The 26,394-nt window shown below is 40.2% G+C and overlaps 1 protein-coding gene across 1 annotated transcript in view; it reads right to left on the bottom strand.

Annotated features, from left to right (window-relative positions):
- KCNH1 (potassium voltage-gated channel subfamily H member 1) overlaps positions 1–26,394 on the bottom strand; it is a 169,222-nt gene that overhangs the window by 99,952 nt on the left and 42,876 nt on the right. The window contains exon 7 of the mRNA XM_041477121.1: positions 20,027–20,456. Within this exon, the coding sequence (XP_041333055.1) occupies positions 20,027–20,456 (430 nt within the window). The remainder of the gene's footprint in view (positions 1–20,026; positions 20,457–26,394) is intronic.

The raw sequence follows: 26,394 nt of genomic DNA, 5'->3' as shown, positions 1-26,394 counted from the left end.
GTGTCTCTGGCTGAATTTCCATTACTCCAGTAAAAAGAAAACATACCAAAAACCTGCTTAATGAAGAAACAGTTTGAGTTGGGACCACGTTCACCAAGATCAGTAAGTGAAATGCAGTAAAAGTCTAAGCTGTGGCTTAAGTGCATCCCTAAAAACTTCGTTTGAAGAGTGTGTCAACATCATGACTGCCTTGCAAGACTCTTTACACTGAGCAAGTCAGACCAAAAGAACACAGTGCCAGTGATAACAAATAGCCCAGTGAAAATGTTGTCTTTGCTAGTGGCTAATGAATACAAATTCATCTATTTTTATATCTTAAAGCAAATACTCTATGATTTTTATTTGCTTTTCTCCATTATTTCAATGATGAAGGCTTAGGGAACAAGCCAGAAAGATTTAAAAAAAAAATAAATTTAGAACAAGCCAAGGAACACTAGACAACAAATCCAGAGAGATTATTGCAAAGGACACTAAAGAGGACAAAAACATTGGGTCCTAACAATATCCTAAGTAAACAAGTTGTCACAAGCAAGGTGGGATGAAGTCCATTGTGTTGATCTGCAGACTGACAGAAAAGAGCTTCAAGAGCTTCTCCACAGCCACAAATCTCTTCAGAGCATTTTCACTTGCCCAAGTCCTCATCATCAGTGTGCCATCAGAGACAGCATGCATCCCATCCATTCAGAGACCACTGCTCTGCAGCTGGGAGAGAGGAAACAGCAGTGGTTCTGAGCATGCTGCCAGCATTTTGCATGTTGAACCACTTTTCCTCCCAGCCTCTGTGGATCCATTTGCCATTTTTCTTCTATCAGTGACAAGCTAGAGGTGTTAAATCCTGAACAGTTCCAAAGGCTACCACATTCCATACATATTAGTGTCATTCGAGAAGGGCACAGAAAAGAGGGAAATTGCTCAGAAAACCATTTTTGAATGGAATCACTATGAGGATAGCCAAAATAGAATAGACTGTGTTACCATAGTCCTAATCCAAATGCTGGAGGGGAAAAGACATGCTTATGTATCACACAAAAGGCAGAAGATTCTTAAGGGCAACCTTTTTTACTTCACCTCACACATTAACAATATGTTTTCCCTTCCAGATGATGACCACTGGGATCTGAAAATTCCCAGCATTTAATGGCCAGTCCTGACTCCCTCTGCTGGTACTTCATACAGTCTCCTCTTCCTCAGCCTTAGAATAGGAGCAATGTCCTTTTAGCAGTTCCAACAGTAGTGCATAGTGGTAACACAGCAGTTGTCACAGCAGTTTCATTAAAATGTATAAATATTTTGTTAAGTCTTTAAAAATACTTTGGAATCTTTGAGAGTCCATTATCACAGTTTTTATCTTTCCTGTATTATTCTGCCCTTGTACTTACAGTCTAGTACATTTAGACTTCCAGCTAGATTCAAGTTAGAACAGAATTAAGTAGTAACAAACATAAAAGCTCTCCTTGCCTTAATGCACGGTTTCACACTTCACACAAAAAGGACAACTGCAAATAAAAGTCTTAAACCCAATTTATCAACACTGCAGTAAGAGTGAAGCACAAAGAAAGCTTTAAATACTGAAAGTTGCAAGCTGGCAGTGTGGGAGCTCATTTAAAAAAGCACTGCACAAGAATGCTCAAGGCAAATGCCATTCAAACTTTTTCAACTCTGAAGTTATTTAATCGTCACAGCAATCACAAGGGATAAGGCATTGTTTAAAGGAACTGGCTTCTGTAGGCTTGGTGCTGTTCAGTCTCCTGGAAAGGTACTCACTGTAAATGTGCCATCAATTTAAAATGTTCCTCAGTTCTGAAAAGCAATCTTTCTGACCTGAGGCTTGATACTTCAAATTGCAGAGCACCCTCAGCTGAAACAATCCAAACAAAGTGGGACTTCTGAATGCCCCAAAAGACAACAACCACAAAACAGGGGCAATCAGAAATATTCTGTAAGTAGAAATACTAGTTTTACGCACACATAAAGCTAAATTCATCCTTCCGTGTGTGTCACCAATTTCAGTAAACCAGCATTAAGACAACATAATTTTTGCTTTAGTACTTTGCACTCATTCCCTGAGCATTAAAAGCTATGGTAACAGGGCAGTGTCAGCAAAATCTCTGTTTCCATATAATATACATTGGCATGGAACTGCCCAGTTTCCCTTTTCATTGCATTTGCAGTTTCCTAGACTGTTCTGGCTGGATGAAAGCATGCCAAAAAAGCAGCATCAAAATTATTACAATTGCTACGAAGCTGTGGACAAGCCAGTCTGAGACACCTGCTTACTTACTCAAATTTAAAAGATCTGAGTTATTCTGGAAAAGGTGTAGCAGCATCAGTGTTGCCATAAACTCCCTCCACCACAGCTACAGTCTTTTCTTGCTGAAGTATTCGTTTCTACAGTTTTCTGTCAGCTAACAATCCATAAAGACCCACTTCTCCCCTTGCTTTCAGGAAAACCACAACCTGGCCCAGCCTTCCCAGCTGTATGTTTAGTGAACTGCTGTGTTTTTGTCTCATGATCCGTGTATTCAGCTTCCATAAGCATCTCACGAAGTGCATACATGCACCAAAAGGCAGATTAGCATAAGCAGGTGTCATAGGCTCTCTCCCATCACCTTGGAGAGCAGTCACACTTGGAAGAACTTCCAGAGAACCACACTATAGAAGTGGATCAGTGACATTTAAATTTTTACCATAGAGTTTTAACAAGAGGCAGTTTAAAATTAAAGGGAAAAAAAACTGAGTACAGTGTTGGTGCTGACACTTGTGCTGGTATCACGTACTCAGTACCCTGCCAACACAAACCAGCAGGTTTCAGAAGGACCCCAGCTGAGGGAGAGCTTGAAGACAAATGATTTAACAGCTGCCATCTGGGACAAGAGTTTAATTAACATAATCAAAGCCATTATTAGGTTAATCACCAATTAGCAGCACCAATTAACACACTTATGGCCAGTCCCGAATATCTAAAAATCAGTGCCTGAAATGAAGCACACACAGCACTCTGTGGTATCCCACTGGACCAGAGTGAAACACAGCAGAAGGGAATTTACTCCCCAAAAGAAGATACAAAGGAGAATGCTTTTAAGGATCTCAACAAACAAAACAACATAAAAAGCCCCAATTTTAATAATAAAAAGCAAAATTCACACTTGGCTGAAAACCAGACATGCTAAAAAGCACCTGTGCACAGCAGTACAGCTTGGGCAAGGTCAAGCACAGAGCCCCCCATGCAGAAAACCACAGCTGTGCTGTTTGAGGCAAGCTTACAAAGGCACAGCAACCAGCCTAGCTCATGCATAGGTACATACTATCACTGACTAAAAGTTCAATCTGTCCATCACCCACCACCTTTTCCGAGGTGCTCCTAAGCCTCCCTAATGCCCGGGGTCCAGCAGCACCATTTCTTCACCAGATGCTGCTGCTGCCACAGCTGGGGGCCAGCCCACGCTGCTTCCTCCAGTGGGTGCTTCCCTACAGCAGGGGGGTGTGTGTGGGCTGGGCTGTGGGCACTGGCAGCTAAAGGGTGCCTGCATGTCCTAGCTTGTCCTCAGAGCACTGACTTGCAGGTCCTACACACATCCATCTTTTTTCATGATTCATTCTCTTGGGTTTCATCCAGAGAAGGCAATACATATAATCTTCATGTCTATTCAGCACTTCCACTGACATTAAACTATGCATATGGCTATCTCAATAACTGCATAATTTTGTGTATCTTTCAAATCAACACTTTCCAGTAGGTCTTTATTAAGTGTCCTTACTTTGTTGGTATCTTTCTTGAAAGAAGATTTGGGTTTTTTCTAAGAATTCTCTACTACAAGTATTCTCTCCCTGTCAAATTTTAATATCCAGCTCTGCTGTTCTTATATACCTGCTCTGAAGATCAAAATATCATTTTTAAAAATGGATAAACACCACCCTTGCTCTCAGAAATGGCTGACCTTGATTATCTCAACTTGAAAATTGAAAGATTTTGAAAGTTACAAACATGAGTCAAATGGAAAATAGAGAGAAAATGTGTAGACAACCCTAATTATAGATGTTGTTACATTTTGTCCTAATGCTATCGTGATGACAGCAGACGGATAATAGCAGTAAAATTATAAATAGTAGGAAGGATTCAGAGCGTAAGGAATAACACAAAGCACATCATCAGCCTGCGGAATGAACAAAGCCATCAGTAAAAAAAAGCTCTTTGTTTTTGGGTTGTGTTTGTTTTCCCATTCTAATGAGAAGACACGGGTTCAATCAAGCTGTATTGAACATGATCATAAAATTGTTGAGGTTGGAAAAGACCTAAAGATCCTCAAGTACAACTGCCACCCCTGCACTGCCATGTTCACCAGTAAAGCCAAGTGCCACATCCACATCTTTTAAATACCTCCAGGATGGTGACTCCACACCTTCACCTGGGCACTCTATTCCCATGCCTGAACACCCTTCCCATGAAGAAATTTTTACTAATATCCAATCTAAATCTTCCCTGGTGCATCCTCCTCTCATCCTGTCACTTGTTACCTGGGAGAAGAGGCCAACCCCCACCTGGCTACAGCCTCCTTTCAGGCAGCTGCAGAGAGGGATAAGGTCTCCCCCGAGCCTCCTTTTCTCCAGGTTAAACACTCTCAGCTCCCTCAGCTGCTCTCACCAGTCTGGTGCTCCAGACCCTCCAGTTCTGTTGCCCTTCTCTGGACTCACTCCAGCACTTCAGTGTCTTCTTGTAGTGAGGGACCCAGAACAGAACACAGGGTTTGAGGTGCAGCCTCACCAGTGCTGAGTATAGGGAGATGAACGTTTCCCTGGTCCTGCTGGCCATACAATTTCTGATAAATAATTATTATCATAGCTGTTATGCTCTGTTTGCTTATCTGAGTGTGATTGTTAAAGTCCACAGTTTGAATTACAGCATACCCAGTGTATTCACTACACAGAAAGAGCACAGAGATCACACACAAGGCATGCAGAAGCACAGTATGGTTTTGTTGTTGCCCAGATATCAGTGCTAACCTTATCTGTTGATACTGGCAGATAGTGCATATCTGCAAGGAGCAGCTCCTACCTGACAGGACCAGAAATATTATTGGCAGCATTGAAAGTGCAGTTGTTTCCACAAATAACTAGGGGGTTTAAGATGGCAGAATTAGCCTGTGCTGCTAGGCTTCTCTATTTTAGTTTTTCATTCCCATTTTAACTTTTAAAGTTCATCTACATTTTCTCTATTAAACATTCTGCTTAATTGCCATTGACATACAGGTATGTACAACCCTAGCTTGAAAAATCATATACTCTTATGTCTCTCTTGTCTCCTGTTGTCTAAGATCAGAGTTTTCCAGTGGGTCCCTGACACAGATAGTTATAATTCTTAATGCCAGATTCATTGTTTTTTATAAGTGTGATAATAATAAAGGTAATAAATTATAAATCTATTCTGCCTGAGAGGTGTAGCAACATAAAGTCAGGTTTGTAGTGTACCAAGTAGGGAAAATCTGAAGCTAAACCACAAATTATCAAGCACCCATGAAAAGCAGTGGCCAAAAAAGACAATGCAAAAGCACACAAAATAGTCTCTAATTCCTCCAAAAGGCAATTTTTTGCTTGAAAATTGAAAACTAACAACATATTAAAAAATCTATGAGGAGAGTAAGTGCATTTGCAAGCAGAGATTCTGAGTTAAGTTCAGGAGAAATCCAACCGTTTAATGAAAGGTGTTTTACTTTCCTTTACTGCAAGAGCTCTTGAAACACTGGCTGTTTTCATGGGGTCAAGTCTTTGCAACACTTCAGGAACAGCATGGCTGGAGCCAGGAGAGGAGAAATTCATGCAAAAGTAAAATTTGCTCCTTAGGGTAAATAGGTTTTGTGGACTGCGTGTTTTTTTCTTCACCTGGAACATTTCTATGCTGTCCTCCCTCCCCAGGGAACCTGGCCATTCCAAACTGGGGCACCAAGGAGCAGCTGGCCTTCCCCTACCCTCCCTGGACTTGGGCTCAGTAGAGACTGGGAGGAAATTTGCTGTTTCTCAGCTGTAACTTCAGTAAATGCTTTTTTCTCCCTCACTTTAGATGAATCTGCAGCCTGTTGAATCGAGAGAAGCAAAAAATCCTGTGGCATTTAAAATGACCAACAAGCAATGGGCATTTTAAAGAGCAGGTTGTTTGGGAAAGCAGCCCTGCTTTACAGGAGTGCTCTGGTTCACCAGGCAGCTGGTGACTGATGGTAAAGTCCTCCAAAACTGCTAGAACAGAAGTACCGCTGTGTAGCTGCTGAAGGACAAACTTTCCCACTAACAACCAGCAGGAAATTTGGCTGTGTGGCCTCAGGCAAACATTACTGAGTATCAACCATTTTGTGCATCGCTGCATAGAAAATGCAACAAAACCAGATACTCTTCTCTTAAATGTATAAAGCAGTATTCTCTGGCAGGTTAAGGTTAGAGACAGCAACTAAAGGAGGAAAAAGCAGCACTAGCATACACATGCACTAACATAGCAGTCTCAGATTTAAGTTCTTTCTTTTCTTCAACCCATATTGCCTTCTTCTGGGAAGCAGCTTGTTTCACTGCCCATTTACCCAAAATTAATCAAACTCTTCAGCCATCTCCAGTGTTACCTTAAAGTGTCGACCTACAGATCCTGCCCCCAACCCCTGACAATAACCAAGATCAAAAGCTTACAGTAAATATTTCTCATTCACATGCAGCTGCTTTCCCAGATTTTTTTCCCACTGCTCTCCCCTACTGACACTGTCTCATATTAAAACTCTGGAGAGTGAGTACAGCCATGATGTTGCTTACGGAACAGCTGCAGGAAGGAAAACATGTAACTACTGTCACAAGGGCAGTATTTGTGTCATCCACACTGATTCAACTTTCTGCTTGCGCAGAGTGTGCAAGGCTAGAGAGTCAGTTCTGTCCCTGACCAGTTCTACCACAGCTAGTCCCCCAAAGCAAGAGGAGACAAGCTTCACAGCAGATTGTTGTCCTTCCCAGCTGAAGGCAGACAGCTTGAGAAATGTGGTTGCCCTTAGGCTGTCACCTTCCTAAGTTTTTGTATGTCTTCCCTACCCCAGTATTTCACTGTTGAACTGCCCATTTCATTGTGCTTTGGACCTTGCAGTTGTACCAGAACTCCATGTACTGAACCATTCATACCCTTTTGGATATAGTTGCCTGCTGTATCATATTTTCCATTTCAACCCAAACTGGCAATGACTCAGAGCATTTTCTTCTGTATGGCTGCCCAATGATACAACACAATGATCCCATAAAACAGTAGTCTTCCCTCCAGTCTTCTGTATTATTGAAGGCTGTGTATGAATAAAAGATAACTCCATTCTGGACCTGAACTGCACCCTCATGAAAGGAGATATCTTCTATGTTGGCATAATCACAATGTGAATCTCATGCACTTTGTACAGTACAATATCAAACCTGATAATATCAGCACAGTCAATTGGCCATACTTACTTACCTCATGCCCCAGCATGCATTTTTCCTCACATAAATAACTCTCTGAAATTCCCTGTTCAAGTCTTTGCTTTAAAACATTATCACACTTCAAACCACACTCTTTCAGCCACAAGGGCCAAAGAAGAGAAATCCTGCTCATCTTTTGGACTACAGGTCTGTAACGAGCATAAGGAAACAACCATCTTAAACATGCTCCATGTTAGTTTCTGGGTTTTTTGGAAAGCAGTCAAAAAAGAAGTTTCAGAGTTTGTAAAGGAAAAGGAGAAACCTTACTTTCCACTTCAAGTTCTATTTCTCTCTCTCAACACCTGCTCTCCCTTTTGCTCACCCACACGCACCTCATCATAACAGCAAAGGAAGCAAGGGAATCACAGTAACCTACATTCTTCCATCTCACACCTGTCAGTGCGCTTGGGAATTGACCAGCAGAAGCCCAAAAAAGCAGACAGTCAGCTGTACTGGCCTGAAAGGACCTTCTGATGCCATCACTGGAAAACAGGAGCATCCTTCTATTTGGCAGCTTTGAGTCAATACCCCAGAAGGTACCTGGCAATGTCATATAGATGTCTGCCTCACAGGTACTGCTGTTCTCGTATTTCTACACATACATGGAGAAGTTTTGACTTGACTCTTGCAGTTTTCACAACAAGTGTACTATCTTCTCTTATATCAGTGAGGGGAAAAAAAATCTCACTCATCTGCCTCTCCCCTTTTTGTTTTTTACCATGAAAGCTGCCTTCTTGATCAGACGGCATATTGCAGTGCCAAGCCAGCATCTACAGGTGTTCTCAGGTGCCTCTTGGAAACACCTACACCAATGCATGGGGAACAAACAGCAGGATCTGGAACGTGAGGCAGGTCCCTCCCTACCTCCCTGCACAGAGTCTAAATACCTAAGAATGGCAAAGAAGGGAAAATAGGTGACAGCACAATTAACACCTCACCTCGATATGACCTCAGCTCCCCTGTGTCACACTACAGGCCACCAATGGGACTGCAGTGCCTCTTCCAGACAGCATCTGGCACAGCCTCCAGTCACCTCAATTTACAGCATACATGAAGGTTCAGAGCACTATTAGACATTATTTTCACTGCATGAGTGGATCAGAACAGCTTTATGGGCCAAAGGTGGCACATTGATAGGTCATCTTCTCCTTTCCAATGCCCCCAGTCTGTGCAGCACCTACACAACACAGAGGTTTGCTCAAAGTTATTTCCCTGTTTGGTAATTCCTCTATGATTTTCACAGGAGGTTGCTAACTTCATGTGGAATAAGGCTCCTTTCCAGAAAAATGCCCATTTCCCCCCTCACACATTCTGTAGCTGTCATCTCATTACTAACCTGCAGTCAACTCATTTGCAAGGAGTGTGAGAAAGACAGTTCCTAAAATCTTTAGTTCTGGCATATTTAGTTCCTGATAAAAATGATTTTATAATTTTCTAGGTCATGAAAAGAAAGGATTTTATAAAGAAAAAATAAGTAGAATCAAAAATATTCAAAACCGAAGTGAATCAAGCAATCAAAACTTATTTGCAATATAGGAAATCACCTTCATTTCCCCTCCCCTCTCTCCCTCTGGATTTAAATGCAGCAAACTCAACAAGAATTTTAAAGTTCAGCAAATGGTTAAGGAATGAGAAGCTCAAGGAATTACATTTTATAACAACTTCCTTCTCAAAAATCAAAGGGGCAGAACAAGTCAAATTGAGTATCTTTTCTGGTTCCTTGTTTCTTATTAAATTTTCTCTGTGAGGTAAAAAAAATAAAGCCAGGATGATGCTGCTAATGTGGGATGGCAAAGCTCAGAGTGGTGACAGGCCCAGAAATGAAAGTTTATAGAGACAAGTGAGAGAAAAATGGTGGTCCATTTTAGGAAAGAGAACTGGAAATAGGCCACATGAGATTTAGGGTGCAGTTCTGTGAACTATTCTCAGTGGATACTGGGTTATTTCCAAGACCAAATCGGAGCCAGATCTGTGTGCTAGATGCAAAAGGATGCACACGGTCCAGGACCACACACACAACACACAAATGGTCAGCAGGTCTGACCGTTAGGAGATTAAATTCCACTCATTTGCCTTCTGAATATGAAAGAGGGGAAAGGTTTTACAAAGGAACATTAGGATATGGTTGGTTCAAAATTGGAGCAAGTGTGCTACTTCATATTTTGGAAAACTTGTACTAAAAGTACAAACTGTCAGTAAGTCATACAACTGTAATAAGTCTTCAGAATTTACTTGATGAAGTTTCTAGAAGCTCTGAGACTGCTTAAGACCTTTGTGGACCAGGATGACCCAAAACCTCCAACATTATTTTTCATGCTTTCCTAGTAAATCTCAATTTTATCAGAAAATAACTTGCAAAAAAATTCTTCATTCAAGTTCAAAGGCAGAAATTAATTATCTTAAATCCAATTCTGTCTCCTTCCACTTGGCCTTGTTACACTTAGAAGATATTATCAATCTCCAGTTCCCTCTTATTTTGTAGTGAAAATCCTGTAGGATCCTTGCAAAAACAATGAGGAAGTATCAAACCACAAACCCGAATCATGACACTCACCTGCACCCATCAACCAAGACATATTTGCTTTTGGCTTGGGGACAGGGCAAAGCAAGGTTTGCCTATTATCTCACCAGAAAACTGAATTCCACACCACTTGGTACAGTTACTGGTTTGATTTCAAAGAAGGAAGAAAGCATTTCTAATTCATGTTGAGGTGAGTCAGAAAAGTCAGGCCTTAATACCTCAACTGTTTCATTCTTTACTGTAAGGCACTTGAGATTTTAGAACCTACTGGCTGCCAAAATCCTTTGGTTAGAAGAATAGATTTTCTACTTTTCTTCCAGGCAATAGGACCTATTAATATGTTACTTGTCTCCTTCCACATTTTTCACACCAGTAGCAGCAAGAGTTGCTGCACAGTGGATAAAAGATACTGATATTTTTACATATACTCCATATTCTCTCAGTAGATCAGAATTTCTTCCAACAGGCTGCTGCTTATGATAGGAGATGTCTTCAGATAATAACTCAAGTTCAGATCTAGTGTATTTCAGAGCTTTCAACTGCAAGAAACAGATTGAATATGACCTCTAGCAGCTTTTGCCTACTCTAAAACATTCCCTATCACTTTTATAAACAGACAAATCTTCCTTTAAAATACAAAAGCAGCCAAATGCACTAAAACTCACTGATCTGGTAAGCACAACTAAGCCTTATTCATCCTCAAGATGTCATGAGACTGCTTCTCCAAGGGGTTAAGGTCATAACATGATCTATAAACCACTCACACATTCCAGCTAGGCAAGCTACTTCTACTCCAACATCTTGTAACCTACAGCAGGTCTGTTTGAGTCCAGCAGAATGTAGATATTAAAATAATTACACAATTTTTTGAAGCTGATGCAGAAGTGAAAAGTGCTTAGAAGATGCTTCAGAACTTCCATCATATTCCACATATTTGGTGACAAGTGGCAGAATGTGTTATATGGGTGGATGTGCTATTTTACTATTTTTCCACCCATGCCTATCTGAAAGATTGGGGGATTTTTGTCAGAAATGGACTTGTGTAAAACCAAATCCTTGTCCAGCATTACCATCCTTCAGCAATACAGTTGGCTGCTTAAGGAATGCAGAGACAATGAAAAATTTGTGCTTTTTGTATGTTGCTTATATTTAGCCAATTCCACAAGTGGGAATCCATAATATAGTTCTGACAGACAAACCATGCTCTTCTAGATTGCACTTGTGTAATTCAGCAATTTAAGAATAAATTTGTAAACTGAACTCCAAGGTTTGCTGTCCTGCATAGCAAAGCACTGTGTCTCTTGCAGGTTCTTCATTTTATTGTAGGGAACAAAATACTTATCTTGCAAATTATCTTGCCTGAAATATTCTTTCTTCTTTTTATATTCCTCTGCTTTCTCAGTCCATGTTCTGGATGCATCACACTCTTCTCTCAAAAATTAACTTGTGTTAATCAAGTTTCTTTAGATTTTAAAACAAGCTGGTTGCTCACTCTGATTAAATTTTGATAAAGCCAGCATATTTCAGTGTTTTAAATCTAGTTATAGAAAGTAATGTTAAAAATGTCTAAAGAAAGCAAAATGCTGCACATGATATGAAAGACGTCAGGTGAAAAAGAAAGATATCCACAGCTGGGACACCTATTTTCCTAATCCTTCTCCTTCCTATTAAAGAGTTAAAAGACAAAATTTATAAATGCTGTGTAAAAGAGAAAAGGCAATTATCTATAACATTACTGTAGTGTGAGCTCTCCTCAAATCCTGGAAAAACCAAACTATTAACACTTCACAGCTTTCATCTTCTCTCCTGTCAAACAGAACTATTTTTTCTCCATTTCCATGTACTGTTCTTTCAAAAGTTGTCCAATGTCTTGGGGAGCAATGTTAAGCTCTGCAGGAGAGAAATGGACTGTAAAAACCTTGAGAATTAGAAATTTTTAGAAAAATCTCACTACAGGAATTGTCGTGATTGCATTTGCAGAGTACTGCTAAAGATATGGACTATATCCCGGGAGTATTCTAGCAACTAAATTCTAGTATATTCTGAGGTAGGGTGATTCTCTAGTTCTATTAGGCTGAAGCACAGCCTGAAATTCTTAGTCATTAGGGCAAGATAACATATTGAGGGACAATTCATAAAGCATAGGTATGTGATATGTAGCTCTGGAACATTTATGGGTTTTTTCCATACAGCCAAAAGTACACGGGCAATTTACCCTTGCCCTTTCCAAAATATATTTTGCAAAAAAATTAGTAGCAATAATTTAATCTAGCTTTAATCTGGTTATACATGCTTTAAATAACAAGGAAGGGAATACTGGTTACTAATTTTTGCATTCTAAGAAATAACATCTCACAGAGAATTAATTTAAGCTTCCTCAGGCCAGGCCAGGCAACAAAGTATTACCATACTAATATACTGACAGAAAATACTTTCTTACTGCTTGCTTTGAAATGTGTTGGGGTTAGGAGGGGACTAACCCCAAATGAATGGGCCACTTCTCATATGGCCATGGTCACTAGCTAAAACAGATTTATTACAGCATTAGCACTTGTGTTGTGAACCTGAAAAACAACTTTGAGTCCATCTTCTCCTGGAGACAATTTTTGTAGGAATTTACTATTTAGATAGGTGCTGCCTAAAGGCTTTTTTCTGATTTTAACACCAGTGTTTTATCATAGAACCAGAGAATCATTCAAATTGGAAAAGACCTTTAAGACCATTGAGTCCAATCTTAACCCAGCACTGCCAAGTCCATCACTAAACCCTGTCCCCAAGTGCCACATCTACATGTCTTCTAAGTACCTCCAGGATGGTGACTCCACACCTTCACCTGGGCACTCTATTCCCATGCCTGAACACCCTTCCCATGAAGAAATTTTTACTAATATCCAATCTAAGTCTCCCGTGGTGTAACTTGAGGTTATTTCCTGTCACCTGGGAGAAGAGACCGACGCCCACCTGGCTACAGCCTCCCTTCAGGCAGCTGTAGAGAGGGATAAAGTCTCCCCCAAGCCTCCTTTTCTCCAGCTCCCTCAGCTGCTCTCATCAGCCTTGTGCTCCAGACTCTCCAGTTCTGCTGCCCTTCTCTGGACTCACTCCAGCACTTCTTTCCTGTATTGAGAGGCCCAGAACTGAACACAGGATTTGAGGTGCAGCCTCACCATTGCCCAGTACAGAGGCAGAAATCCTTGCCCCCTCCGGGGACATCCCCGGGGTGCCCCACCTCTAAACGCACCGCAACACTGGTCCTGCTGGCCACGCCATTTCTGGTACAAGCCAGAATGCCATTGGCCTCCTTGGCCACCCAGGCACACACTGGCTCATGTTCAGCTGCTGTCACCAGCACCCCTGGATCCTTTTCCACTGGGCTGGTTTCCAGTCACTCTGCCCCAAGCCAGTAGGCCTGCACGGGTTGTTGTGACCCCAGTGCAGGACCTGTCACTTGACCTTGTTGAACCTCACCATTAGCCTCAGCACAGCAATCCAGTCTGTACAGATCCCTCTGCAGAGCCTTCATGACCTTCAGCAGATCAAGACTGCCACATAACTTGGTGTCCTCTGCAAACTGGCTGAGGGTACTCTTGACCCCCTCATCCAGATTATTCAGAAGGATATTAAACAAGACTGGTCCCAATACTGAGTCCTGGGGAACAGGGTTGTGCTTCAGTTCAAGCAATTCTGAAAAAAACAAGCAGCTCCTGGACATCCTTACCCAAAGAGGAGGCAGCTTTTAAGAGCTAAATTCTGACTTTGGAGCTGGCTGTGTTGTGAAGCCTGTCAGCACTGATGGCATCCCTCCTCCATGGCCAGTCTGCACTGAATGTCAATAATGTAACTCTGAGCAGGTACATCAGTGGGGCTGGAAATGCTGCCACGACCCAGCGCACCCCACGCTTACCAATGAGAAATACTGACGCACTCGGCTGGAAATTGCATCCCTCAGGACTCAGATGTCTGAAGGATTGTTTATATATCCAAAAAGCCAAAAACAACCTTGTCTATCCATTTTATTTCTATTTGTCACAATGATTTTGAGGTCTTCGTAGGTTTTGTTGTTGAGTTTTGGAGTTGGCTTTTTGTTGTTTTGGTTTGGTTTTTTTTTTTTTTTGCTTGGTTTTCACTCGTTCTTTACTCTGAGCATGAAAAATTGAAATATTTTCATCTTTAGAGATAACCAGACCAAATCCTGCCCTAATAGTTAAACCCTCTTCCAACGTACAGAGAAACTCTACCCACTTTTCTGCCAGCCTTATCACTTTGCTGAAACTTGCACAGAAATATATCCACAGCACTTCTGGTGGTTTGTTCTAGTGGAGAAAGCATCCAAGCAAAATAACACTCAGAAATCCTAAACAGTTGCTTAACAATTACAGCAATAACACACCATCTCTTCAAATTTCATGACTAGCATCAAATAAAAAGTAATAAGACACATCATGGAGGGGTGAAGGAACGGAACTGAAAAGACTGGCCATACTTATTAAAAAGAAATTAAAAAAAAAAAAATCCAGGTCTTTAGATTAGGAATTACTGGCTAGAGTAGTGTTGCTCTTGGCTAAGATAGATGAGAATGAAAGTTAATGCAAAACTATCAGCCCTACAGAAAGCATGCCATCTGCAGCTTCAGGAGCTTGCAAGAGGTATGTGACATCTGAGGGATTTTTCTTATCTCGCCAGGGATGGGACAAAGACCAGGAATTCAAGAGACAGTTTTTGCAAGACAAGGTTTCTTTTTCCTTTCCCAGCATGTCCCCAAACCCAAAACACTGCACTGGCAATACCCATGAACGCAGAGAAAGTTTCATTGTGTTTAAAATCTCCTAGGCCTTTGTGCTGCACTCATTAATGATACCCTCAGCAAACCTAACTAACACTTGGCACATGGCTGGCCCTTAGTTTCAGGCCACCAACTTCCAGCAAAAATTATTCCAACACATTCCCCCACCACCTAGAAGGGGTTCTAGGAGTAAATATGTTTCTCTTGTCATTAGATACATGTTTAGTAAATGACCACATCCATTTGCTTTTCAATTGATGACTTGCTTTATGAGGGGGAAATCATGGCTCAGGAAGGTCATCAAACATGATGCTGCAATGCCTCTATATCTTGTCCAGGTGTTTTGATAACAACAGTCTAGTTTTTGTCAGCTTCTGACTATCCTTGTTCACAAGAGCCACTAAACACTTCTTAACCTGCTGGAGGTCACCAAAGCACACCAATGCTCTGTGACACTGTGAAGGAGTAACACTGACCTGTGCATCAAGATACCTGCCACCAAGATTTTCTTAAAGCTCTCAAGGATGGTCACACTATTGTTCCTTCCAGCAAGAGTACTGTAAACAAAACTGCCTATATTTTCACATTTACTGAATGTTATTCTCATTTCTGGATTGTTTGGGTGTTTTTGTTTGGTTTGGTTTTGGCGGGTTTTTTGTCTAATGAGCAAGAAACTAGACAAAGCTGATCAAAGCTGAGACAGCTACTCCATTCTCCTGGGATCTGTGTCTACCTTAAGCAGAGACAACAGCTGAAGTGCTGCAGGACTGCATGATGCTTGTGGTGCACAACACATCATGCAGAAGAGGAGTGGCTTGGGTTTCTGGACTGTTTTGACTAATGAACTCAGTGGCTGACAATTCATCACAGTATGCAAGCATGCATGTTCATGAATCTGACCTTTTAACTCCTACTTTTGTCTTTTTCCATGATCCCTCTCACTATCTGGTCTAAGTATAGTGTTTCACAGGGGAATTTATGATTTCATTTAGCATTCAAACATGTGCCTTTTCCTTCATATTTTGGATGAGTCCAGCCCTGTAGTTCCAGTAAGTTCCTACCTAACAAAGGAGAATTTAGCATAAACAGGCACCAAAAACTTGGGATCTTTTAATGCAACTGAAAACATCAACAAAAAGTTCCCAGAATGATGGATTTTGCTCCATTGCTCAAAATCCAAATAGGCAAGCATCCATCAGTATTATTTTATGTCAAAAGTCAAGAATGCCAAGCATTTTTAGAACTGCTCATCCCTACTCCACCTGCATAGCAAGGAGATTGCTGACACAATGCCCAGATACAAAAACTGCAAATGAAAGTCGTCTGATTTTTACTAGTGCATAGGAAATATAAACAATACCCAACCCAACCTGACAGAATCACTGAGAAAAATATATAAAGACTGTAATTTCAAGGCATATGTCTCCACAGGGAAGAAACTAAAAATTGAAACAGCTTTTTTTTTTTTTTTCTCAAATATTAAAAAATGGAAAATATATGTCTTTCTGCAGACCCAGACAGTGGTTTTAAGCCTGGTTTTATGTAATATCAGCCTCACAGAAAGATCTGTCTGTAGACATCTTCCCTATTAATTAGCAATTTAAGGGCCATCTGTGGAAAGGGATAAGCAAATATGTTTTTCATTTAAAATGAAGCTGAGGAATTAATTGCTTTTACTTCCCCTAGTAACTCATCCTTCTCCCTCTATATACACACACATACACTCAACAAAGAAAGTGAGGCAAAACCATGCAGGTCAGTTCAGAGATGTGAAGCTATTTTGCTTTGCAAAACTATAATTCAACATATGTTCAGGAAAAGCTGCTACACAGTAATAAGAAACACAAGCTTCCACAGAACAGAAATTGTTAAAAGCAGTCACTGGGTATTTCATCTCTATTTTAAAATAACTTGATCTTCCCAAACAGATGTGCATTATTTGACATCAAGAATCAAGAGCAATTTTCACCTACCCTCTCCAGTGGAGCTGACAAAGTGACAAAACATCCCTGGGGTTAGGAGCATGCCACAGCCCCCCTCCACAAATCTAATTAGGGGCTTCACCTTTCCATATCAAAATAACCAACAGCAAGACAAGTTTTCTCTCTGAAAACTGCAGCCACATTGAGGTCAGCAGGACAGCATGTGCCTCATTGCACTTGAGAGCACAAGAACACCTGCCTGCAGAAAGAGGCTCTGAAGCAGAGACCAGGGCTGCTGAGACAAAGCCATGCTTCCTTAAACTTTGTAAACCCAAGTGTAAACCCAGCTAACAAAGTCAGCCCCACAGGCTCAATACCCACACACAGCTTATTCACCTCAACCATGCCTTCCCAGCATCTGTGCACAGTCAATATGATGTACCCACTGCAACATACATTAAATGTTTTACTGGGTCAACATTTGCACTCAGCTCAGCCAAAATTCCCACTGGTCCAGGACAGCTTCAATAAAGTATTTCTAAATTTTGAATTAAAAGTTACTTCGATTTATTATTTACCATAATGAAAGCTTGAATAAAAGAGAAAATGGAAGTGGTCCTACCTACTTTTTTTAAACAGCTATCTGATATCACAGTAAAGTACTAATACTAGTGGTCAGTGTGTCTACAGAGTTAATGCAACACAAATGAAATTCTGCCACAGGATCAGCTTTACAGAGGGAGTAAGCAGTGAGCACAAGGGGACATATCCATGGCTGAGCAGCAGGGCAAACCACATTTTGTCTTATGGAAGATGGAATTACAGTGTTTACTCCATCTCTCTGGGCTTAAGCATACTAAAGACACGTGGAAGAACACTAGTTATGAACTGCTTATGCTTTTAAATACCCCTAATATTCTGAGCCTTTCTGGCACAAACATCCCGTTTGGATGTCACCACAGGCCTGTGCTGACTGTAGCACAAACCCTTCAGTCAATTTGCCAGTGGAAAAGACAGCAATGCAAGTCTTAAAAACACTTTTTTGCACAGCAAGTCCTCTTCAGAAACAGAGGCTCAACAGACAACAATCCAAGATCAAAGAAAAAAGTATCACTGCTATTCACACCTTTCTTCTTCAGAAACTATTCAAGATACTGAGCCCCTAAACCAAAACAAAACTAGAAACCAAGTTACTAGAAACAAGGACCTGAAAGACTTGCAAAACCACCACACCACCTGGCAATGTACCATGACCAGCCTTTCCCAGAGGTACAAGAACTTTGCACAATCAAATCCATTGGATTAAAAATAATTCTGTAATTTTACACTTCTAAAAGTAAACTCTTCCTTTCCCTCTGCAAGATGCCAACATCTGCACTCCAGGGGAGCAGCTCTTGAGTGTCCCTACCAAACCATGGAGGCACAGCTCATGGAGCAAACTGAAGCCAAGAGCATCGATACCCATAATCAGAGGGATGGTGCAAAGGCAGTGCTGTGACTCTGAACTGATTGAGGACCCACAGAGCTGCAGCTTCTTTGACACCCTTCAGTGGGAGGGCAAGTCCCTGCCATGCACTGCACCCTGACTTTCTGCAGGGCAGCCCCACATCGAGCCCATGCAAAAATGGTGGGGCTTGAAGACATTTTCACAGATGTTCACCTTCTCCATCACCATTTCCAGAAAAGTCAGTTTCTTTGAGAAATAAAAATACGGTAAAAATTTCAAAGATGATCTTACTAATGAAACTGTGACTGTAAGCTTAGCTGGCCTCAGTATTGCTTAAGCCACTAGTCTTTTGACACAGCACTTATTGCTACTCAAATGAGCAGAGGATAAAACACACAAAAAGAATGTGGTTTTTTTTTTCTGCTCATCTAAATCAACTGTATTTATGCATAAATTCAGTTTCTTTCTGCCACATTGTCATATGAAGAGCTTGGAACAGGTACAAGTCCAAAATAACCCCATGTACATTCATGACTTTTTGAAGGCTATGCTTAATCATTATTCATAGTACTAAATAATAATACTGATTAATACTAGATGTTCTTGTTCTAGCTAGTATCATGGTCATAACAATAAGCCAAAGATCAGGATATTTCCTATCAAACTGGCACCTTTATCAGGAAACATGTTTGGAAGCCTGCTTTGTGCTACACCACTACATTGTCTAATGCACCTTCTCATGAGAAAACTGCAAAATTTTATCCATGTTTTATAAAAATGTCCCTTCTCCTACAGGGTGTTTTATTAGGATGATGGGACTCTTGGCAGAGGAAAAAGCTATAAAAAAAAATTAACAATTTTTATAGCTAAAATATCCCAATCCCTGTGTGATCAACAATGCTTGTCTTGATAGTTTTTTTCACTAACCTTCATCAGACTTAACACTGCACACATAATCTCAGTGTGTGACTTCAGTGTCGCTGTAAAAGGACACATCAGAGTCAAAGGTTCACATTTCTACAACAGGCATTGTGCTGCTAATTGAGTTTCATTATGTATTTGGTTTTCATTTTCTGCTTAGCCAGGATTGACTTTCTCCTTCTCTGGATGCAATGTTACCGTACAGAAGCTTCTATCTTTTTCCATCAGTAAGTTTTTCCATGGACAAAGCAGATTTTTTTTTTCCCTTATTTTGGTTCAAACTCCACCCTTATCTAGAAGACCACGACCTAGTTTAACAGCAGCCACCATATGGTTCTTAACTCCAAGAAGCTCTCAAGGCACTTTGAATGCGGATCCTGCATTGAAATGAGAACATGGCCAAAAGCTGGACAGCTTGGCAACATGTATCCATTCTAACAAGGATGTCTGAGCCAGAGGTGCCCAAGCACAGCATCACCCCCCTTGCTTCAGGATATGTCTGTGTGCTCAGCCCACGCCAGAGTTTGTGGCTCCTAAAGAGTCCCAGTTTTCTCTCCCTTAGAAGATGATGCTCCCAGACCTCCTCCCACACCCTGACCCACTTATCAAATTTATACAGCTCTCAGACATGAAAAGAGTTTGCCACATACTAAAATTGAGGCCAAAAGGTGCATTAATTCTTAACAGTTCAGGCTTTAAGTATTTTATGGTTTATTACAAGAGTATATTGAGAGGATATGGACAGAATATTTTTTCCAAAATGACTGAATTTTTGCTAGTCACAACAATACCCCTTTTTGTGATTTAAACCTAACCAGTAAGGAAGTGTGCAATACTTACACTGCCACCAAAAATATTTTTAGCTGCATCACACTTACTAGGATTCCAGATGTTCTTATGAAATCAGCATTCATGACACGCAGCTATTCGGTGTTGTGCACGAGAAAGACAGAATCTCTAATACTTACAGCCAATCATCATCATAGCCACAGCGAAGATCTTCTCCCCGTCTGTCGTGGGAGCGATGTTCCCAAATCCCACACTGGTGAGGCTGGTCATTGTAAAATACAGCGAGGAGATGTAGACGGAATCTTTGCTGGGCCCTCCTTCCCACTTGCCGAAGCCGGAGGTGTTGAAGCGGTAGGGAGTTCCGATGGACTCTCCCAGCTGGTAGAGCCAGCTCTCGGTGCGGATGGTGTTGGTGTCCTCGTCGATGACCTCGTAGTCGCCGATGCTGTACCAGATGCAGGCCAGCCAGTGCGCCGCCAGGCCGAACACGCACACCAGCAGCACCAGCACGGCCGCCCCGTACTCGATGTAGTGGTCCAGCTTCCGAGCCACGCGGCCCAGCCGGAGCAGCCTGACCACTTTGAGGGAACTGAAGAGGCTACTGATGCCCTGGAAGGACAAAGAACAGTGGCCATTAGGATTTCATGTGAAAGCAACAGTATTCATAACTGCAACTTCCAAAGAAACAAGGTGATCCACAAAAAACAGTCACCAGGTAACAGAGAAACTGTGAAACACAAAAAGCTTAGTGACCCTTTCCCGGGATGAACACATGCACCTTTGCCTTCATCCACTACCATTTTGCTCTCTGAACTCCCTTTTCAGATTATTTGAATAAGTTTACAAATACCTTTGTGAAAACTTCAAATGACAGGCTGTCTATTCCGTATCCAGCTGTGAACTCTTATGCAACACGTCAGATGTAATGTCAGAAAGATAAAGAAGGCCAAAAGATACTGGCAGTACCTGGCAATTTGTGGTTTTCCTATTTCCTACGATGCATTTCCTATGACTTCACTTTCCTATACAAATTCATGCACTGACAATCAGTCCTCTGGCATTTCTCATATGAACTACACAAAGCTTAAATATTTTAAACATCTCACTAATCCCCAAATTATATCCTTTTTATGACAGCTTTGATATCAATGCAGTATTTCTGTGCTGAAAATAATATGGCTTCCTTGAAACAGAATTAAGCTATCATGCAGGATTTTGTATTGTTAACTTTTATACAGATTTGCACAAGAAGTCAAATAAAAAAATTCAAACCTATTTGGAGCACGAGAAGATCTGAATAGCCTATAATAAAAATCCTTCATTTTTTTTTCTACTTCCTCTTACCAAGACTGTTTCATACATAGAAGTCTGATTAAAATTTAAGCAGACTGGTTTAATGAGTATTTCTGGAAACACATAATTGCATACTTCTGGTCACCAGCTTTTACTGGAAGTTTGTTTATTCCTACATAAATACAACTGCCTCAGTATCTTAGGCTGCTTCAATGCACTAGAAAAGATGTTTTATTAAATAATTACATAAAGTATATTGACTCATGTTCCCCAAGACTGTGGCAATATATTTTCCCTTTATTTCATGAATTTGTCATGATTACATTGACTCATTTTCAGAGACAGATGTAATTTGTTACCTGGGAACACACTAGCAATTTCTATTAAGTATCTGGACAAAATCTAATGCAACCAGGGGGTGGGGAGTAAAAAGAGAGAGAGAGATTAAAAAAAAGAAAATAAAAAGCAGCCTTCCTTTAAATCAGAGATATTTCCAGAAATCTAGAAGAGAGCAAGTGAACTATTCTTTTAATGAATATCTAAGCCAAACTTTTCAAGTCACTGATACAAAAATTGCTACACAAAGTAAATTAATTTTCATTTCCCATTCATTCCATACCCAGCTTTGTTTTGTAAACACTGGAGCAAAGCCTCAGTGCCAATTCTGAGAATATGACAAAAAAGACCTTAATTTCCAGGGCAGGGAAAGCAGGTATTTCTGAACACTCAGTATGGAGAGGAATAGCAAAGTGGAAAATGAAAAAAATTATAACCACATTTTAGAATTGGATATGCAAGTCCTGGACTGACAAGCAAATTTGGTCTCTGCATTTTAAATATTCTGGCATTATAACACAGCTTTCTGGCCTTTTCCCTCAGGGCTCATGCCCATTTCTCCCTTTTCTCTTAAGAAACCTTAGCAGAGAAACACTAATTTTTTACATTTTGAGAGGTCTCCAGCAATGGTGCTCTTTTAGCTTCAGTCTTAAAACCAAGCCTTTTAATCACACACTGCTTCAAAATCTCCACCCCAACATCCAAGAAAACGGCTTTATTTTTGTGCAAAACCTGTTCTTCAAATTAAACATATCCCTGTGATTAACAAAAAAAAAGGAAAAAAAATGCTGTTTTTTTGGTAGGACTCTCAGCAAGAGTCCTACCAAAGCCAAAAAATAATAATGGTTTAAGAAGGACTTAATAGATTAGAATTTGGTAAATTCTTAATTAAAAATTAAAAAGAGTCAAAGATTAGAAATACTTGGGGAAAGGAAAGAATCACAGAAGAGGAGCTCAAGAAATTGGATATGAAAAATGGGAATACTAACTGAAATATGTGAAATCAGATTTTAAAAGTCTAAGGCAAAATACTTTTTTCAAGCATTCTCTTATCCTAATTTCTCTTGTGGAATTCACTAAAAGAAATTTTATTTAAAAAATTTAAATGGGATTGAACTGCATCATTTGGGAGAAACTGATTCTACCAAATTCTGACAAGAGATACAGAGAATTAGGCTTTTTGTACAAGAAGAACTTGAATATTTACAGAAAATATATACTTGATTTGGTTGCTCTGGAAGGATACACTTAATATTCAAATTACTCCTAATACTCACCTGACTGCATTGCCAATGAAATTCTAAAAGTTCAGAAAAAGCTCGGTTAAAAAAAACCCAATTTTTTTTTTTTATTTCAGTGTTAACCGTGTTCTCTCTTTGATTTCCTCAAAGGAAAGGATTTGTCTATCCTAAATGGATCAATATCAAGAGCAAGAACTGTACAGGGAACTGATTATGCATATAACTCTTAAAAATTTCTAAGTCAAAGAATTTCAAATGGTTCCAAACAACAGAAACTTAATAGACTGCTTCACAGATGATAAAGTAGGGGGAAAAAATCAGATAGTCCTGCAATACTTTAAATCAGTACTTTTTGGCACTAGATTTAGCAAGTTATATTTTAATGCTCACTGGAATAGATCTGCTGGATTGAAAAATTGACAATTTTAGATTACCACTTTCCGAAATAGAACTGTACTTTTAGATTATTCTCCATTTTAATGCTCTTATCAGAGCAGATTATTTTTATGCTTTTATCGTACAGATGGCTCCACGATGTCACGCAAAGGCGCCTGAACTCAATTTACTTCTCTTGATGTATGTCCCACCCTCTTGGTCTGCTGCTCCTGCCAGTTTTGAGAGGCAGATGAAGAGACACCCAGAGATCCTTGTGCCCAAAGGAAATAGAAAAACTTCAGTTCATGAAGAGCTAGAAATGGCATTGCATGTCCCAAGCAGGCACCCTCAGATGCTCTGCTCTAAAGGGTCACCATAAGGAAAGTCTGTGTGGCAGCCAGGGAAAGGACAAGGCTAAATAATATTCCATGGAGTTCTACTGGGTCTGATTTACCCTGACACAGTTGCAACTGCTGGTAGTCTATCCAACAGAAAACATCCCTTGAGGTCATGCGAAAATAAATTTTTAAAAATTTGTTATATGGCCAGAATAGACACATAGTACATTTTTACTATATTTTTTTACAAAGAGAACTTGGGTGCAGTGCTCACTTCAATATGCAGCACTTGGTCCGGTATGTCAGAAAATACTGAATTTCACACACACTTACATTTCAAATGCTTTGAAGTGACTGAATGAGACTAAAAAATTCTACTGCTGATACCTGTGTATTGATATTGATAAATATTTCCTGTTTGGCAGGTTACTTTCATTGCCAGTGATGGCTGCTGCATGATAAAGGAAGAAAGTGTAGCCAGTCCCCTCCAAACCAAAGGGTAAGCTCAAGGCACTGAGACACTGAAGAAATAATTCCATAGCCACTGACTGAGCAGACTTGAATGTCAAAAGCTCTTAAAATAATAAGCACAACCACTTCCCCTCCCTCTCCTTCTACACATTCTTTGCAGGGTAGAACTGTACCCCAAAACCAGAAAAACAGACCAGACTCAGACCCAGAGGAAAGCAGTGCCCGTATTTTATATTCAAAGAAAAGGCTTCATAAGTTTGTCCATTAAATACTGCCAAAAGTAAATTTGCATGTATAATTTGTTATTAATTAGACTTCCTCACTATATTCTGTGCACATTTACTCAGGTTTTCTTCTGTATTTCCTTGCTTTCTGCAAGGTCTAATCTATTGTGAGTGCACCCCTTGTCTCACACTGATACCTCAGCCATGTAAGTAGCCTTCTTTCCAAATACAGGATCCAGGATATCCATATTATATCCATATTTTGGCTCTGCCTCTCAATAAGACAACATAAGATTTGTGCTGTTACTTCCACACCCAGAAAAACTGCGTGAAAACACACTGTGAAAATACAAGGGCTGCAAGCAGAGCAATTATTGTTATTTGTGTCTTTGTGGTCCAAGAACAATAACAGTGGACACACAGTGATAGATGCTGCACAGATAAAAGCAGTTGCTCCTGTTCATTTGCCATGCAAAACTAAATTCGGCTCAATTCACTGAGTAACAAAAGTCCACCTAGAAAAAAATTAAAATACAAAGTGCTGAAAGAGCAGCCATAAAAAGTAACTGAGGTCACCCCACCTGCCCCCCCAAAAATGTGAGAAATACTTCATTTTCCACTCCAAACAAGATGCAGCATGAATAACTGCAGAAAATAACTAAAATGCTGCATTCACCCCACCTCCTACAGCTGCAGTAGCACAAGTACTTTAGTAATAGATTCAATCTACATGACAGTATTCACTTTTTAGGCCATTATTCACTTTCTACATGTACAAAAAGAAAATGCACTTAACCCAAGCATTAAGATTTTTTATAGGCTCAAAGGCAGGATAATTTACTTCCTACTTACTACCTATTTTTAAAAAAAGAAATATTCAGTATTGGCACAAATCTTTCCTAAGTTTTCCAGCACTTTTCTCTCATATGGAACTGCTAAAATTCAGGCTTCATCTCAATTAATGGGAGATGCAGGAGACTAAAAGCTAACCATTAAAAGAAAGAGAATGAAACAGACAAAAAAATAAATTATTTATTCCAAAAAGGGAGGCAATGAACCAATTTTATCACTACTGTGAGGCGAGAGCCGCAGAAAGCACTGCCTTTTTTCTTGACACTTTATTTGAAGCCAGCCATGCCACAGTCTGGCTCTGCCTATCTGCAGTAACCTGGCAGCCCTGTCAGGTCATCATTAGGACTACACATTTCCGTCATTTGTCTCCTCTGATTTTCTTAATTAGGTCTGAGAACATGACCTTTCCTACAGATGGCCATATTTAGCAACCAAGAGATGAGATAGCATTATGTGCACAGGTCAAAATCAATATCTAAGCCCTCTGGATACTGCTGTGGTTTTCAGCACTGAAGAAAACAGATCTCTAGACCCCTGAAGCTTATTTCAGTCAGACATCTGTGAGCTTGGTTAGAACTGGGGGAGAAACAGCAACAATTCATGTATTAGAGCACAGGGTGTGGGAAGAGATGGGAAGACTGATTTTTCATTTGTAAAACTATGTCCATGCTTGCCTTACATGCATACATGCACACTCAGGGAAAAACAAACAAACAAACGAAACAAGGAAACAAACTCTATTTTCCTTTTACTCCAAGAAGAAGAATAAAGATAACACATAAGTAACCTAAAGAAATCCTACTTTCTGTAGCAGCAAATAAAAAATTAACCCCAACAGACAACAATCTGCTTCCCTATGCTTCTGATTCAAAGCAACAGCCAGTTCCAAAAGCTTTTTACTTATCTCAAAGAAGCAAAACACCCAAATAATATTAAGTGTTACTGGCATTTAATACCTCTCCATCTTTTCCAATTCTAATTCCATCCCTAATATGAAATAGACTACAGAGCAACCACTTAGCTACTCAAACAAATATCCTTTGTAATCTCATCTGACTTTCTGCCTCAGATCGATACAAGTGTGCTGAATGGGGGGAGAAGAGGAGAGTAACTGATCCCTGCCTCTGGAACATGCCTCCCTTTATACACAGTGTAAGTCTCGCTCTAACAGCAGCTTTTTGAAATAATTCAGACTCTAATATATTCAATTAGCTCTCCTTCTTGGACAAAGGCTATCACCATACATTATCACTGAAAATGTAATTCAGCGTTTTAATTCTTTTAGCCTGATACAGATTGAATAGCTTATGTAGACTACTATTCTCTCTTTAACAGAATGATAAATCATGTCAGGCCTTTCAAAGCTATGAAGAAGTAGCCCTGGAATCCAGTAACACCCTTATTTATCTGTGACTTA

Source organism: Pyrgilauda ruficollis, unplaced genomic scaffold (assembly GCF_017590135.1).
Source record: "Pyrgilauda ruficollis isolate IOZ18807 unplaced genomic scaffold, ASM1759013v1 scaffold4, whole genome shotgun sequence".
NCBI classification, from domain to species: domain Eukaryota; kingdom Metazoa; phylum Chordata; class Aves; order Passeriformes; family Passeridae; genus Pyrgilauda; species Pyrgilauda ruficollis.
The sequence above is the reverse complement of the archived record's forward strand: the minus strand, read 5'-3'. Positions and strand labels throughout refer to the sequence as shown.